General features: G+C 45.9%; 1 protein-coding gene across 1 annotated transcript in view; it reads right to left on the reverse strand.

Moving 5' to 3' along the window:
• Nucleotides 1–6,159: 6,159 nt before the first annotated feature.
• gnb1l (guanine nucleotide binding protein (G protein), beta polypeptide 1-like) overlaps nt 6,160–16,404 on the reverse strand; it is a 40,777-nt gene continuing 30,532 nt past the window's right edge. Inside the window, exon 7 of the mRNA XM_083644922.1 lies at nt 6,160–6,770. Within this exon, the coding sequence (XP_083501048.1) occupies nt 6,492–6,770 (279 nt within the window). The 3' untranslated portion in view covers nt 6,160–6,491. The remainder of the gene's footprint in view (nt 6,771–16,404) is intronic.

Raw genomic sequence — 16,404 nt, forward strand, 5'->3', positions numbered from 1 at the left:
TTCCACTCATTTAAACGGCGACTAATTGGTTGTTTCATATTTTTTTGTTTGGGACAGAAAACCAACATGTGGCACTTGCACTTACTGGAAAGATTGCTCTGGTCCCCCCCCCCCCCTTTTTGTTTGTATTAAGAAGTCATTGGACAATAAAAGTGATCACATTTTGATGTCTTGTGCACAAAAAGTATTATACAATTTATAAAAAATGTTCAGAACCATTTTCAATTAGCCTGACAGTCATCTCAAAATACCTAGGCTATTTTATTTATTTATATACCTAGGCTATTTATTTAGCTAAATATGAAAATATTTAGCCTGTCAGATGGGACATCAGCCTGAAAACTAGGCTATAGCCTATTTTAAACTGATTCAAAAGGCTTAGCACCCCCCCCCCTAAAATGAAAAATCACAATTTTCCAAAGTAGTACAGGCTATAGCAACTTTATAGCGACCTTAACCGAATGTATGGTATGATATCCCCCCCCCCCCCATTGGTATAATAGCCTACCTACTTTGCCTATTGAAATGCGAGTGCGTGTTGGACTCACCAATGGAACCTCTCCAGTTGAATATGTGGTGTTCGTGTGCGGGTCTGGTCAGGAAGTGTGGGCCTTGGTGCTGGAGGTGCTGAGGTCCTGCAGGGAGCCATGCAGGGGGACACCCTGATGTGGGCCCGGGCACTGGGGCATGGTGAGTGAAGACAGGTGACAGGTCAAGGGCCGTACAGGGACGCTTTACCGCTTTGACACGGCATCATAAACAACATCAACCAGACGGCTGGCGACATCTCATTCAGCATAACTCCATGCAGTGATCAATAAAAGGTGCGTAGGGTATAGCTAACATGCAGATCCTTGCCCCCACTCAAAAGATTAATAATAAATAATACAAAAAGGTGTGTGTGTGTATATATATACACACACACACACACACGTCTGTATGTGTATATACTATATATATATACACTGTGTAATGTGTATAGTATAATCTATATATATATGTGTGTGTGTGTGTGTGTGTGTGTGTGCGCGCGTGTGTATACACACACATACGTCTGTATGTGTGTATATACTGTATGTGTATAATATATATATATAAATATATGTATATATACATACATATGTGTGTATATATATATATATATATAGTATATATATATTGTATGTATATATATATTGTATACACACACACACACACAGACCTCCCGTGCCCAGAGATCTTTCATACCATCCAGTATTGGTCTGCTTAATAAGCTCTGAACACATGAGCTCTTGTAATTTATTTATTTACCTTTTTTTCACTGGGGTGGGGTTGGTGTGAAGCACTTTGTGATCATATCCGTTGTTATTGTTTGATGTATTGTCGTGGCATTGTGTTGTACTGTATTGTATCTTGTTTGTACTGTCTTGTCTTGTCTTTTGCTGTGTTTTGTCTGACTGCTACAGATGCAGGACAACTTTCCGAAAGGACAATAAATACTACTACTACTACTACTACCACACACATACATGTAGGTGTGTGTGTGTGTGTGTGTCCTAAGTTCAACCTGGGTCAACCAGTAAAATGAACAACAGTTTTATTTCATTATAATTTCGTTTAAAGATATAGCACAGGTCAGTGAGGTGACACCCTATTTATTCATGTCGATGGGTGACACAGAAACCTGTTCACTCACTCCACCTGCAGTTGTCCGAGTCTGTAGGCTACCACCACATCCTATCACAACAACACAAAATACCATCAAATGGGTTCCTGGCCTAATGCGTATCTGTGTGCGCTTGACATTAAATCATTAGGATACCCCCTGGTTGCGTAGTTAAATATTATAGTCTACATAGAACCTGTAGCCTATAATAGTGGAAGTTTGGGGCATAGAAGAATGACTTTTCCCAATACTGTCATGATGAAACATATAGCTACATCATATCAAGCCATAACAATATAGTTTTTATTGACCAAGGGTATAAACAATTATTATAAATCTTTGCAGTAGAATAGTGAACTGTTTCTCCAACTTCACATATCAAAGAAATTGCGCCTACTAGAGGAATCATAAAGAATTGCAATTCAATGCCAACCCATTATGATGAGTGCGGTGCCTGCATTGGAAAATATTATCTACATTACATTTCTACACTCACACCTAAATAGGCTGTGGCATGCTTTCAACAGGCCTAGGCCATTCTGAACCATAATAATATACGCATCTATCACTCACTTCACACAAGAGGAAGGGCGAAACCTGCGAGGGCCCGGGCGAAAAATCGCTGAACACTGAAATATGCCCAGATGTGTCGAGCTCCAAGGAGACAGGGTGCCAAGGACTTGCCAGTGAAGTATGAGGAGGTGGAGGATGGATGATAATGCAACCCAAGGCATCGTTTGACACTCGGCTGCATCTGGAACATCTGTTGTGACAGCAGGCCCATCAGGGCTTCACCGCCTTCGCTTTACCTCTGTGTACATTTCTGCCCCGCCATGTCTGGGGACGCTTATTAAAAACAAGCCAGGTAACAAGCCAGCCGGAGTCCTCCACCTAGACGGCGGAGCGCGTGTTCCAAACGGTGCTGCGGTTTCCGCTGTGCGTGACACCGCTGACCAGGGCCGATCCTGGCCATTTGGGTGCCCTAAGCGTAATTGTTCGGTGGTGCCCCCCCCCCCCCCCCCCGTAAAACTTTCAATAACTGTCAAACGAAAGACTGCAAAATCATTAATTATGAACGATACTAGTGTATCTCACATTTCATTACATGTGGGAAACAAACAATTGTTAGAATTACTGTACATGTCAGCAAACAAGTGATTGTTAAACTGTACATGCAAGCAGGGGCGGACTGGGATCATAATTCAGGCCGGGCATTAGATACCAAGCAGGCCAGGCCGATACAGGCCGACGTGCGTGCCGGCGTCCGAAGGGCGGCGGCGAAAAATTTGGGCTGTTTGAAGCCCAATTTGGGCCGTTTGAAGCCAGATTTGGGCTGTTTGAAGCCAGATTTGGACCGTCTGAAGCCCGATTTGGGCCAGTTGAAGCCAGATTTGGGCCAGTTGAAGCCAGATTTGGGCCGCTTGAAGCCCAATTTGGGCCGTTTGAAGCCCAATTTGGGCCGAGTCCAATTTTACAATGAGATGCACCCTGAATAAAGTAATAAAACCACTAGTAAACCAGTAGGCGGCGCCTGGCCTGCTGTTCAGTGAGTGGCCTGACTGAGGGCACCAAAAAAAAAAAAAAAAAAAAAAATTTTTTTTTTTTTTTTTTGGTGCCCTCAGTCACGTGATGTCCTACGCAGTCTGCGTACTCTGCGTAATGGGTTGGAGCGGGCCTGCCGCTGACGGACGTTTTATGCGGAACATCAAAACACATCATCGCCACAAGAGCGAGAGCGTCGATAAGCTCGCATTAATTCACATTGGGGGTAAACATAAATACAATCGACTTGACCGCGAATCCGCGATGTGGCGCGTGCAGGCCTGGGCTCCGGCGGAAGGGGACTATTTTCTTACAATAATTCGTTGTCATCATTTTTGAGGCAGATTGTTTAGAAAACAATAATCGTCCCCACCTAGTAATACAATCCTCCGTGAATACAGCCAGGGTGATTTTAGGCCCAGCGGGGTGACGCATCGACGACACACACATCTGCATGAACACACACACCTGAAAACGGATTATGTCCAATCACATAGCCAGGCTGACCTTTGCCCTCCAAGGCCATGGAAGACACAGGTTAGGTGATAAGTGAAGCACAGGGTCTATTGTCTTGCCGGCTCTGTAGTGGGGGTCTCCCCGTCCATTTATTGACTTCCTAAATGATCCATTATGAAGTGATTTATGAGGTCTACTCCCCCCCCCCCACCCCATGCCCCTTCTTAAGGCCAGTAGGTTGCTGTCTGCTCCATTCAGCAGAGCTCTGCACCAATGGAGCCGCCGCGTGATTTATCAGAGAATGAACGGAAGCCGGCTCACTCAAAAGCCACCTCTGCTGTTTGTTCAAAGCCTGCAGGAGAGCTAGGAAGCTATTCTGGATGCAACATGTCACCAGCCGGGTCAGGGACAAAAGGCATGGATGGAGCTCTGCATGCACGAGACGAGGACAAAACATATCTGCAAACACGCACGCATCTGCCAAAAAGAGATATTTTAAGCAATATGCATAAGTAATAAGTAAAGACTTATTTTATCATTGGCGCCCCATGCATTTTGGAAATTATAAAATTGGGGTTTTAGCAGGTGTGCACAGTGTTATCTTGTAGTCAAATCACACTATCTCAAGTCCAAGTTAAGTCTTGAGTAGGGGCTGGGTATTGGCAAGGACCTCACGATACTGGGTCACGATACATTGCGATACAATACATATTGCGATATATTGCAATACTCTACATCATTTACGGAAAATTAAATTAGCTGTGTACCACCCCAGGTAGTGTAATAATATGTACATCACTTTATATTGATAAGTTATAACTTAGTGGACAAATTGTGTCAAAACTACAGAGTGTTGAGTGTGTTACTGAATGCACTGAAATAAAAAGTATTCTTATTGTGTCACTGAACACACGGCTGTGCCAAAAATCGATATATCACGATACTTTTCTGAAATATCGATACAGTATTGCGGGGGGGAAATATCGCGATATATTGCTGTATCGATTTTATTGCACAGTCCTAGTCTTGAGTCCCCAGACTCCCCACAGTGTTCGAGTCCAAGTCCTCATTATCTGAGTCTGAGTCAAAGTCCAGAGTTACTGAACATGAACGTGAAACCCACATGTCGGTGGAACACACGTGCCTGCCCTTGCACATGAAATTGAATAATGTCAGTTTAATAGCTACCAATATCTTATGCCAAATGATTAGGGCCTATTACAAAAAAATAAAAATAAAAATAAAAAATCATCAAGTCCGAGTCCTTGTCTCCAACTTCCGAGTCTGAATGCATGAATGCTCGAGTCCAAGTCCCAGTCCGTATCATCAGAGCTCAAGTCTAAGTCGAGTCACGAAAATGATTCCAGGACTTGAGTCCGACTCGACCACAACACTGGCCCAAAGGTCATGTGACTCACAGAAGAAAAAGCAGCATGTTGTTTTTCCATGGCAGCAGCAATATGGCAAGGTGCTTTGTGTAACCAACAGCCTGCTCTTTCCTCTCTGGGCCCGTGGGTGCGTGGCTGTAACGCTTCGTCTGGTCGTCGATTTCCTGTGAAGCGTGATGAGCTTCTCAACTCGGCTCATCCCAGGAGACAGATCCTTTATGAAGCAGCACGTCTGCTCTGCGTGCCGTTTGAAGTCCCGCCTGGCCCGGGCCGGGGCCTCTCGGCACGGCGCTGCTGGCTGCTAGCACATGAGCTCCCATGCTGCTCATTGACTCACACAGATATTATTAGAGACAGTGGAGAGAAAAACAACACCTCTCTATTTTCACTGGGACCTCCACAACAAGACCACTGACCTTCTTCATGACAAATATAATATTCCCAAAAAGGACATCTGTAGTGGGCGTTGCATGTGAAGTAAATGTAGATGTTACTGTAATGCAAGACAGTTGCAATAAACCAAATTTTGACATTTCCTTTTGTCAAAAGATATACATAAATTATAGCCTATACATTCTTAATTTCTAAAATTATTACTCGACACTAGAGCTTTAGAATTTTATATATTTTTTACTCTGCAAAGAGGCAACATTTGTTAAGAGAAACCTGGCAACTTTTCATTCATAAACAGACAACGTTGGTTGTGGAGGGCTTGTTGATAAGCAGCTCTACTAAACCAACAACTGTGTGTTCCCTATGCTCCTTCTGTGATTAATCTTGTTTGACAAATACAGCTCAGGTCAGACTGGAGGGTCCGTGTCAGACTGGAGGGCCCGTGTTAAACTAAGACCTGCTAGAATAACAGCACTGGATCACACAGCCGCTCAGGTAAGACTTGTAGCTCAAATTCAAGTCCACTGGAGCGGATCTTCTGCCAGACAAGGCAACACAATAATATAGCTGCACCGAGCATCAGGCTTTGGCAAACAGTGGGAGGCAAAAGTTAGCTAGTACCTAAATTACATTAATTGTGTAATTTTGTGTTTGTATATATGTGTGTGTGTGTGTGTGTGTGTGTGTGTGTGTGTGAGAGTGTCTGTTTTGAACCAGTAGCCTTTATGTTGTTATTTAGCCTTTCTGATGCTATTGCATGTTTAAATCAGCAAATTATTTCATGGGAGATTTTTATTTGATTTGATCCGCAGTAGAAGTGGTTTGGTACAGAGTGGTACTTGGTCTGAAAAGTTTGGGAAACCCTGCACTTCAGTATCAAGCGAGACAAATGTTCCAGAACAAAATATAAAGAATCCATTTATCCAGAGACCCACGCAGTGCTCCTGCTTATTCCAGATTAGTGCAACAACACCTTGGGTCACACCAACATCAAGACAGATCAGGGCAAGTCTCTCTAAAAAGAAGAAATAACAAAATATACAAATATCCACCCAGAAGTCTTGAGCTCAGCCATTGTCAGCTCCTTCGTTGTATATGGACCAGAGGCTGATGCGCTGGTCCTTGGACCCAGCGGCCAGCAGCCTGTGTCTGGGGTCCTGGTGGTCTGAGAAGGCCACGCTGAGCACCATGTCGGTGTGGTGCTGCAGCACCGCGAGCGGCCGCAGCTTCTTCCAGCCGAACACCCGCACCCTGTGGTCCCAACCCGCCGACGCCAACAGCTTACCGTCCCCCCGGAGAGACAGCTGGGAAACCCCAGGGTTCACGAGTGAAACAGGGTCCTGGAGCTGAGGAACCACAGACAGACAGGAGGCCCAGTCTTTAGAGGGGCTTGTACAACATGCATGCAGTGGGGGTGAAGTCGCTGAAAGCCACACTTGAGTAAGAGTACAGATATCTTAGCAGAAAATGAATTTGGTAGAAGTTAAAGTCATCTATTGTATCAGAATATTAGTTGAGTAAAAGTATTAAAGTATCTGATATTTACTGTAATTTTCTGATGTTAAATGTACTCAAGTATTGAAAGTAAAAGTACAAAGTTAATAATAAAAAGCAAGCCGTCATTGTCGATTCTACTCATGTTCATGCCCATCTGACATGCCTGGGCTTGAGTGGAAATCTTCTTCTTCTTGAGTTTTATATTGGTTGGCAAATAACGTTACGGTGCATTCTCGCCACCAACTGGAATGGAGTGTGGATCGTGATTGACATAACTTGCAAGCTGATAGATTGCCACACTGTTTCGCAAAACCTGCTTGCTTGCAGGCTACCAAATCTCTTCAGATTTTATTTTGTTACAACGAGTAACAAAGATGCTTAGAGGAAATGTATTGGAGAAAACGTATACATTTTATTTAGGAAATGTAGTGGATTAAAAGTAGAATGGACATAAATATAAATTTTCAAGTAAAGTACAGATACTCCCCAAAAATTCTGTAACAAAGTATTATTACTTTATTACAGTACACCACTGCATGCATGCAGATGCACTTGCACATGTATTAAATGCTTTTTTGCACACTCACGGCTGTCACAGTGCAGATAAATTCAGATCAGTACAAGAATGCAGTTTCTAAGGCTACTACAAAGGCCAACTAAAATCTTGCATAGCAAAACATGAGGATGATGATCAGCAGTCTCTTTGTTGTTACTGCCAGAGAGATCTATTGCTAATACCAAGAAACAATTGTCAGACAAACCAATTAGGTCAGCAAGTTACTTCATCATTGCCGTCTAGGAAAGCGTGTCCAACACAAACAGCGACAGGGAAAGACTATCAGCTGATCTGATGATTGAGGTCGGAGCGGAGTGCTGGATGTCTGTTGAACCTGGCCGAGGCCGACTCCTGGGACTCAATCATCGGCCATAAAACATTACGGCACGCGGGCCACGGGCAAATCTCTCGGCGTCCCACTATTTGGTTTGGAGTTAAAGAGGCGTTTTCTAGAGGCGCGGCGCGGGGCTTGAGTTACCTTTGTCACACATATTGCGCGAGAAAGAGAGAGACCATCTCGCTGAAACGCTTGTTTGCAGAGGCGTTGTTGCTTTAAGCACCTCTGATGAATTACATTCGCACTGAAAGGTCCGGTCAGCGGGAGAAGAGACCCGATAAATACACTGTTGTAGCGGCTGCCTGCTAAAGATTAGCCACAGCTCCCTTCTCCCTGTGATCTACAGTGTCCCTAGGACTGTATCAATCTCTGTAAAAGGGGCAACATTCTGACATATTGTAATAAATGGCGACTGAGATGGCTATCCGAAGAGCACTGCTGCTGCGGCGGACATTCCTGGGGCGGCGAACGTGCTCTTCCTGCGGGCTGGGGGGATCACCGCTGCGTGCGTCGGTAAATAGGACGCAAACATCTGGCTGTGGGAGCCGAAATCAAACTGGACAGCGTAAAATTGACTTCATAAGCTGTGTCCGGGGAGACTAATGGGCCTGAGTGCGAGGAGACGCTGGGGCATTTATCTGCGTGCTCCTGTTCCGGACTGGAGCCATCCAGCAGGCTGCATGTGGAAGATATAAGCCAGGTACTCCCGAGCCCGAGTGCATCAAGTGGAATGCACCGGGAGAGCGAGAGCGGGCGAGGAATGTCATTGATCAAAACAGAGCAAGAAAGCTCAACTCAGAACAGGCAGTGGCGTGATTTATTTTGTTATTAATGGAACCTTTTTTCGGAGTTAATCAACCCATCATCGCTGGTACCAATAGTGTGAAACAGCGCGAGGCTGGTTAGACCAAACACGCCAGATACAACGCTACAAAGGCCCCCCGGTGGGGGGGGGGGTGAAAGATTGTTTGGAGCCCTGTTATTACCTCAAGAAGTTGGTATGCCCCAACTTCACTCCATCTGGTTTGCATTACAGGCCTGATAATGATGGCTTTAAGTGTCTGTTTTTGTTTGTTTTGCTTCCCATAGTTTGTGTCAGGAAAAGGCATTTATTTCATTAAGGGGTCAATCGTAAGCGGTAAACGGCTAATGATGTAGTAATAGTCATTCGGCATGGCCGGCAAGCTAAGTGTGCTTTACTTTCTCCAGGCTGACAAAGTGGAGAGAAAAAGCAGCGAGGAAATGGCTGCGGGGTTGTCTTCAGCTACCACCTTCAATGGATGGTCCTGGTTTGCACTTAGGAGCCTGGCTCCTCCACCAGGCACTTCCTGCAGTGACAACAGTGATACAGGGCTTCCTCTGTGATTTGACGTTAGCAGTAGCACTGATGCTTGATGCTAATCTTTGCTTTAGTCTCACACAGGCTGTTTTGCTCAGATTTGCATTTTTTTTTCTTTGGATACAGTATCACAATAAAATAAAAGGGTATTTCTTAATGTTACGATGACTATGCTTGTCGGGAATTTGTTATAGTGGCATTTTAATGTCATGTTCTCCAGCAGCGGTGATGTTTGTTCTTCTTGCCGTGGAATGAATACAGAGGAAACAGTGCAGATCTTCTAGCGGTGCCATTAGCCAGGGCTCAATTCCTAATGAAATCCATTAGTTCAGACCTGGAGTCTTGGCTCACTTTCCTCGACGCTCCATTTTTCTTCCCCTTGCTGCTCCCTCACTATCAAACTCTCATCATCGATGGAATCCTACTTTGGGCCTCATCATTCATTTTGTTGTTTGAACACTCCTTCCTGGCCTGCGTTATAGCACACACACGCACACGCACACACACACACACACGTGCGTGCACACACACACATGCGTGCACACACACACACACACACACACACACACACAGCAGGCCTGCTGTCTAAATGCCAGTTTTCTCAGCTGTCAGGAGGCTACCAGCTCTGCTCAGCAGCTGGGCCACAAGACCTTCTGTGGGCTACAGCGGCTCCAATACAAACTCACACTTCCAAGACTCCTCTTCTGTAGGATCTCGCCGACAGAAAAGACGTTCAAAAGGAGCGTCCAACTTGGCGCACTTCATTCAAGTCTCGCTCTCCCTCCTCTCTCCCTCTTTCCCCTCGGTCTTGGCACCGATCTTGGCACCGTTCACGCTGATCTATTGAAACGTCCCATCATCGCTCACTCGCTCGAGCCTAGCGGCTGGAAGGATTTTCGCAGGTATTTCTGACACACCCCGACCCTGAATCACACTCCACCGCGCGGAGATTACAGCCTTTTGTCACCTGGCCTGTCGGAGCTTGGCTCTGGCTGACAGGAGATGGACGTGTCAAACAGGTGAGCCGTCCCATTCAGAAAGAATAAACTCAAAACAGCTATGATTCCTATGACAGCCGGCCCCATGCATCAGAAGAGCTGTGACTGAAGACATACAGTACATCAGTCCAACTGCAGATAGTGGTTGGGCCCGATCTGGACTGACTTATTGGTCACGTCACATCCAAACTGGTTGACGGGTGAAGAAATCCTTCTTTCACAGAAGATACCACGCAGGTGACTGGGGGGGGTGGGGGATGTTTTTACATTGTGGTGAAGATGAGGATCAGGAGCCCCACCTATAGGGAACTGTCATCAGTCTCAGAAATAGCTCGCTGTCAGCCATGCCTGATTTACGCTGCTAATCTTCCTCTGTCTATAGGCCGCGTCGTTTTCTCTCCACTTCACTGTCTTTCTCCATATTCTGGAGGAACCAGTCACTGCACTTGTCAATACATTTGAGTAGCCGCCTAAATATATGTCCACCTGGCTTAAACGCTTGTAAAGCCTGGAGACGGCCACACCCTCATACTCTCACCCTGACACATTCGCCAAAAATGCATTCTAGAAGGAGAGGAGAGGGGGAAGAAGAAAAAAGCTGAATAGATGATGCATCGTTACTCGGAAGAGATACCGAGGAGGCCGGGTCTCCAAAGCTCTTGGCCAGCAGATAGCAGTGCCTCTGGCAGCCATGTGTACTACATTAACCTTCATTCCTGAGGCTATCTGTCCTTATCTGGGCTTGATAAGCTCACACTTCACCTCCACTAAATCATAAGGGGCGCTGCGTCGTGTCACGTGCAGTTTCCTCTCCGTCCACTACGCTGCAGGGCGCTGGTGCAGGGGGGTGATTTGTGTGAAGTGGGATGCTGTGGCACTTACGGCCTCCTCAGCCTTTATTGCAGCCTCCCACTGTGAACTACTGTTCCCTTTACTGCAGATGTGTTTTTTGTTTGGCTAAGGGGCCTCCGAGGTTTTGATATTTTTATTACCTCTCGCGGGTCGTCCGTCAGGACCCGGGGCCCGGGGGCCGCTGCCCGCCCCGGCAGGTCCACCCCCCCCACCCACCCCCCACCCTCCACGCTACTGCCACACAAAAATACTTTTGTGGGAAGAACCGGGGATAGCTGTCTGGACGTCACACTGAGCTGCACTTCAGGATAATTTAAAAGGCCCCGCTGGATCCTTTCCCCCTCCTTGTGCTTTTTTCCTGTCATCTTCATCCTGGATTACATGCTGAATCAATATTTTGTTGCTTGAGCAAAATAAACCAAATAACCACTCTCCTCCTGTTTATGGTATATTGAATCAAATCCTTCCCAGTGTTTTTCTAGACGCATTTTCACGGTGAACAAATCTGGCCTTTGCAAATATTTCTAATTCAAGCGTTCATTTGTAAAAGGCCTCGGAAAGAATAATAGGCCGTTCCCAGTGCAGGAGTCAGTGTACTATATCAGCCTGTGTGCTCTGATTCATGGGGGTTGGCTGAAATATGGGGCCATTGCCTTTTGCTGGGGAAATCAACAGAAAATACAGCGTCAAATGAGGCGTTGCGACTCTGATGCGTTTGTGCTGTTAGTTACGTAAGATGAATGATGATCAGCACAAAGCTGATGGGAGCTCTTTTTGGTCTGAATCACCGCAGCAGTCAGAGGAGACAAGATGGTAGAAGATGCTCTTGCTCTGGCACTGCTTTAGTGTGTGCATGTGTTATTCTACTGTACATGATAGGACAAGGCAGTACAATGTGTTTTCAAGGTATGGTGGCATGGATCTACAAAGTACGTCTCTTTCCTTTCCCAAAAGTAAAGAGGAAACCATATTGATGTGTTTTTGTGAGTGCATTGGCTGGCATCTTAAAGTCGTGTGTTAATGATTGTGTGGTATTTACTGGCAAACACAACTAAAGGGAAATTTCATCATATCGTCACAAATAAGACAAATTTTGCAATATATTTTCCAGGACTATATTTGTTGGTATTTTGATCATAGCAGCCAGGCCTAATGTGTGACTACATGTGGGTGGCTGGGGTCTGGAGTGACGGCCGGCCCTTGGCCCTGGCCCTGCCAGCGCTGTGTAACCAGCAGCTGATTGATGGCCCTGGAGCCCTGCTGAGCTTCTTTCCTCTTTGGCCCCTGATGTTTTCCCACAGAGCCTGGAGAGAGGAGCAGCACTCCTCTCACAGAGCCTGGAGAGAAGAGCAGCACTCCTCTCACAGAGCCTGGAGAGAGAAGCAGCACTCCTCTCACAGAGCCTGGAGAGAGGAGCAGCACTCCTCTCACAGAGCCTGGAGAAAAGAGCAGCACTCCTCTCACAGAGCCTGGAGAAAAGAGCAGCACTCCTCTCACAGAGCCTGGAGAGAAGAGCAGCACTCCTCTCACAGAGCCTGGAGAGAGAAGCAGCACTCCTCTCACAGAGCCTGGAGAGAGAAGCAGTACTCCTCTCACAGAGCCTGGAGAAAAGAGCAGCACTCCTCTCACAGAGCCTGGAGAAAAGAGCAGCACTCCTCTCACAGAGCCTGGAGAGAGAAGCAGCACTCCTCTCACAGAGCCTGGAGAGAAGAGCAGCACTCCTCTCACAGAGCCTGGAGAGAGGAGCAGCACTCCTCTCACAGAGTCTGGAGAGAGAAGCAGCACTCCTCTCACAGAGCCCAGAGAGAAGAGCAGCACTCCTCTCACAGAGCCCGGAGAGAAGAGCAGCACTCCTCTCACAGAGCCTGGAGAGAAAAGCAGCACTCCTCTCACAGAGTCCGGAGAGAGGAGCAGCACTCCTCTCACAGAGCCTGGAGAGAAGAGCAGCACTCCTCTCACAGAGCCTGGAGAAAAGAGCAGCACTCCTCTCACAGAGCCTGGAGAGAAGAGCAGCACTCCTCTCACAGAGTCCGGAGAGAGGAGCAGCACTCCTCTCACAGAGCCTGGAGAGAGGAGCAGCACTCCTCTCACAGAGCCCGGCGAGAGGAGCAGCACTCCTCTCACAGAGCCCGGAGAGAGGAGCAGCACTCCTCTCACAGAGTCTGGAGAGAGAAGCAGCACTGCTCTCACAGAGCCTGGAGAGAGGAGCAGCACTCCTCTCACAGAGCCCGGCGAGAGGAGCAGCACTCCTCTCACAGAGCCTGGAGAGAGGAGCAGCACTCCTCTCCTCTTTTACATTCTTACATTTTAGCCATTAGCTGACAGTCTTACCAGTAAGTGAGCAGGTAGGGGCTTCAGAGGTTTGATCCAGGACTCTTGGATATGACACATGGACAACACATTGGCTGTTGCAAGGATTGACCTTGTGACCTTTTTGGTTATGGGGGATGCAACCTTGCAGCTCCTCCAAGGTGCATGAATCAAAATGAGACAGATTTATATAATTCCGCTACTGTTAGATAATTATTGACTATATTAAGAACTGTGGGTTCTGGCTGTGATAGCGTCTGTCAGGCATGCAGGTTTTGCATGCATAGCGTACATATATATTCCAAGACATCCAAAATGGCCACTTCAGGGCCCACTTACTAATCATCCCCCAGTATTTTATACAAAAACAAATGGTGGAGATGTATGGGGTGTTGGTGTGGCAGATCAGCAGAGGCAGACAGCAGTGTGCTCACCAGGCTTTCCATCATGTTTTCCTCCTGGATGTTTTCTCTTCACCTCATATTTATTCAGAGAACGGGGTTAATTTCCCTTGTTTTCGCTGACTGTTATCTGGCGATGTTTTAATCACGTCAATTTGTTGCGCCTCCTCTTCACCAACTCCCAATATTACACATAACGTAGTGGATGGAAACGCGCAAAATTTCACATTGTCTTTTGCTGACTTTCTGAAAATTCGGAGCCCAACTATATTCAGGTTCCTCATGAGTGGTGTGTCGGAAGCTGATCAAGTCAGCAAGGCAAAGGCCAGTCACTCACTGACACTTTCACAATGTTTACACTTGATATTTTTTGTGATGTAAATTTTAGATGTTGACATTTGTTCACACCTTGTACATTTTGTATGTTTCTTTTCTTTTCTTTTCTTTTCTTTTCTTTTCTTTTCTTTTATTATTAATTATTTTACTGTGACCTATGAATTTAAGACCAATTAAAAGTCATTTAGTTTACATCCTACTCATTCGATTAATTTGTGGTATAGGGTTACAGTATATGGGGCGGGGGGACGTTGAGGGTAGGTTCACCGATATACCCAAGATAATCTTCCTCTTTTTCACAGCCCAATGTTGGCAGGTATGTAAAAGTCCCTCTTCAGTTTCCAAGCACATTTAATTTATTTATTGAGGGAAACGTGTTGATGCATAAACCATAGGAGAAAAGGAACATATCAGATGCTTAGCCTCTTTAATAATAATAATAATAATAATAATAATAAATTAAATTACAGTATATAGCACACTTTCAAATCCAAGGACTTCACAAGGTGCTTTACAGATGCATGATAAAAGCAATGAATCAAGCAATCATTCAAGGGGGAAAAAAAATTAAAACAGCTACTAAAAGAATAAAAAGATAAAAGGATAAAAACATAAAAACATAACACGTGTAAAGAGAGAGGGAGGAGCCTAGGGGAAAGCTAAAATAAATAAGTGGGTTTTAAGTTTTGATTTAAAAACATCAAAAGAGTCTGTAGCCCTGAAGTCTTTAAAATAGTGGACTCACAGGGCCATTTAATTTACTAGTGCAGTGCCCGTTCACCCTGCTCGGTTGAGTCATGGCATCACGACACTCACTCACACCGGGTCACTAAACCACCTGGAATTTTGACCCTAGGGGTCAAAACTGGATAGCCAGATTAAGGCGGTGGTTAAATCCAGCTTTTTTCAATTAACACATTCCCTGCCAACAACGTATGAACACGTTTTCAGAATCCAGCTGTTCCCTGCCAACAACGTGTTTACACGTTTTTGGCATCGATTTTTTTTTTTTGACGGTGGGTTGTGCATCTAAGCCTTTTACATCTCTTATATAATTATTGGAGCCACCGAACGTTTACAACCCATTCCACCGACCCACTAAGTGGCAACAGTGCTCTCCTTGCTAGAGAAAGGAAAGCATTTTTTTAACTTGTCAAGCCATTCTCAGCCCAGCCATTCTCCTTTTCGCGCTGATTGCTGGCGATGCGGGATTGCAAATTTACATAATAGATTCAGCCGATCTACTATGATCGGGTGATAGATAACAGGTGGAGGAACACACTTTGAAACACGCAGCATAAATATGACCAGAATCGCAAAAGCTTCTCTCAACCAAAACTCCAAACAAGCGAGTCCATCCCGACTTCCTCAAACAGCGGCCGTGCAGACAGGCCAGACAGGCACAGGAGAGCAGCAAAGCACTGACTGGTGACAAGCTTGTCCGCCCACGGAGGGCGGAGTTGAAGCAACTCGAGAGGGAGGGAGAGAGAGAGAGAGAGAGAGAGAGAGAGAGAGAGAGGGAGGGAGAGCGAGAGGGAGGGAGAGAGAGAGAGAGAGCGAGAGGGGGAGGGAGAGAGAGAGAGAGAGAGCCAAAAATGAATGGTTAAAGTGACAGTTCCATCCAATTTCACAAAAAGCCGTTTATCTCTGAATATTCTTTTTCACGCTAAAACCATGCTGTATTCAACTGCTAATGCTTACATAACTACTAACTCTACAAACTAACTCTTTTAGACAGAGAAAGTACACATTCTATTAGTACTTTTGAGATATTGTATGTTCACAAACTCCAAGCTGAAACGAATCCTCGGCTCTTATAAAATGAGCCATAATCCTCAAAAAACGGCTTGGCAGAAGCTATCTACAGCAAAAAAAAACGTCTGGCAGTCAATGTGTTAAGACAGCTCGCCAAAATAAAACCCATGCTCCAGAGGCAGCATTTTGAGGCTGTCATCCATGCCTTTGTCACCACCCGGCTGGATTACTGTAACGCACTTTATGTTGGGGTTAGTGGATCTTCCGTGGCTCGCCTCCAGCTTGTACAGAACGCCGCTGCGCGTCTTTTAACTGGCACACGGAAGCACGAGCACATTTCGCCCATTTTAGCCTCACTCCACTGGCTGCCCGTGCATTTTAGAATTAATTTCAAAGTTATTTTATTTGCTTTTAAAGCCCTAAACGGCCTCACCCCCCCCCCTACCTCTCTGAGCTGCTGCACGTTCACGCACCTTCCCGCTCCCTCAGGTCAGCTGACCAGCTGCTCCTGGCAGTGCCAAAAACCAGGCATAAGCTCAGAGGGGATCGCGCCTTCTCTGTAGTGGCTCCTAAACTATGGAACGGCCTACCGCTGCAGA

Source organism: Poromitra crassiceps (genome assembly GCF_964638095.1).
Source record: "Poromitra crassiceps genome assembly, chromosome: 10".
NCBI classification, from domain to species: domain Eukaryota; kingdom Metazoa; phylum Chordata; class Actinopteri; order Beryciformes; family Melamphaidae; genus Poromitra; species Poromitra crassiceps.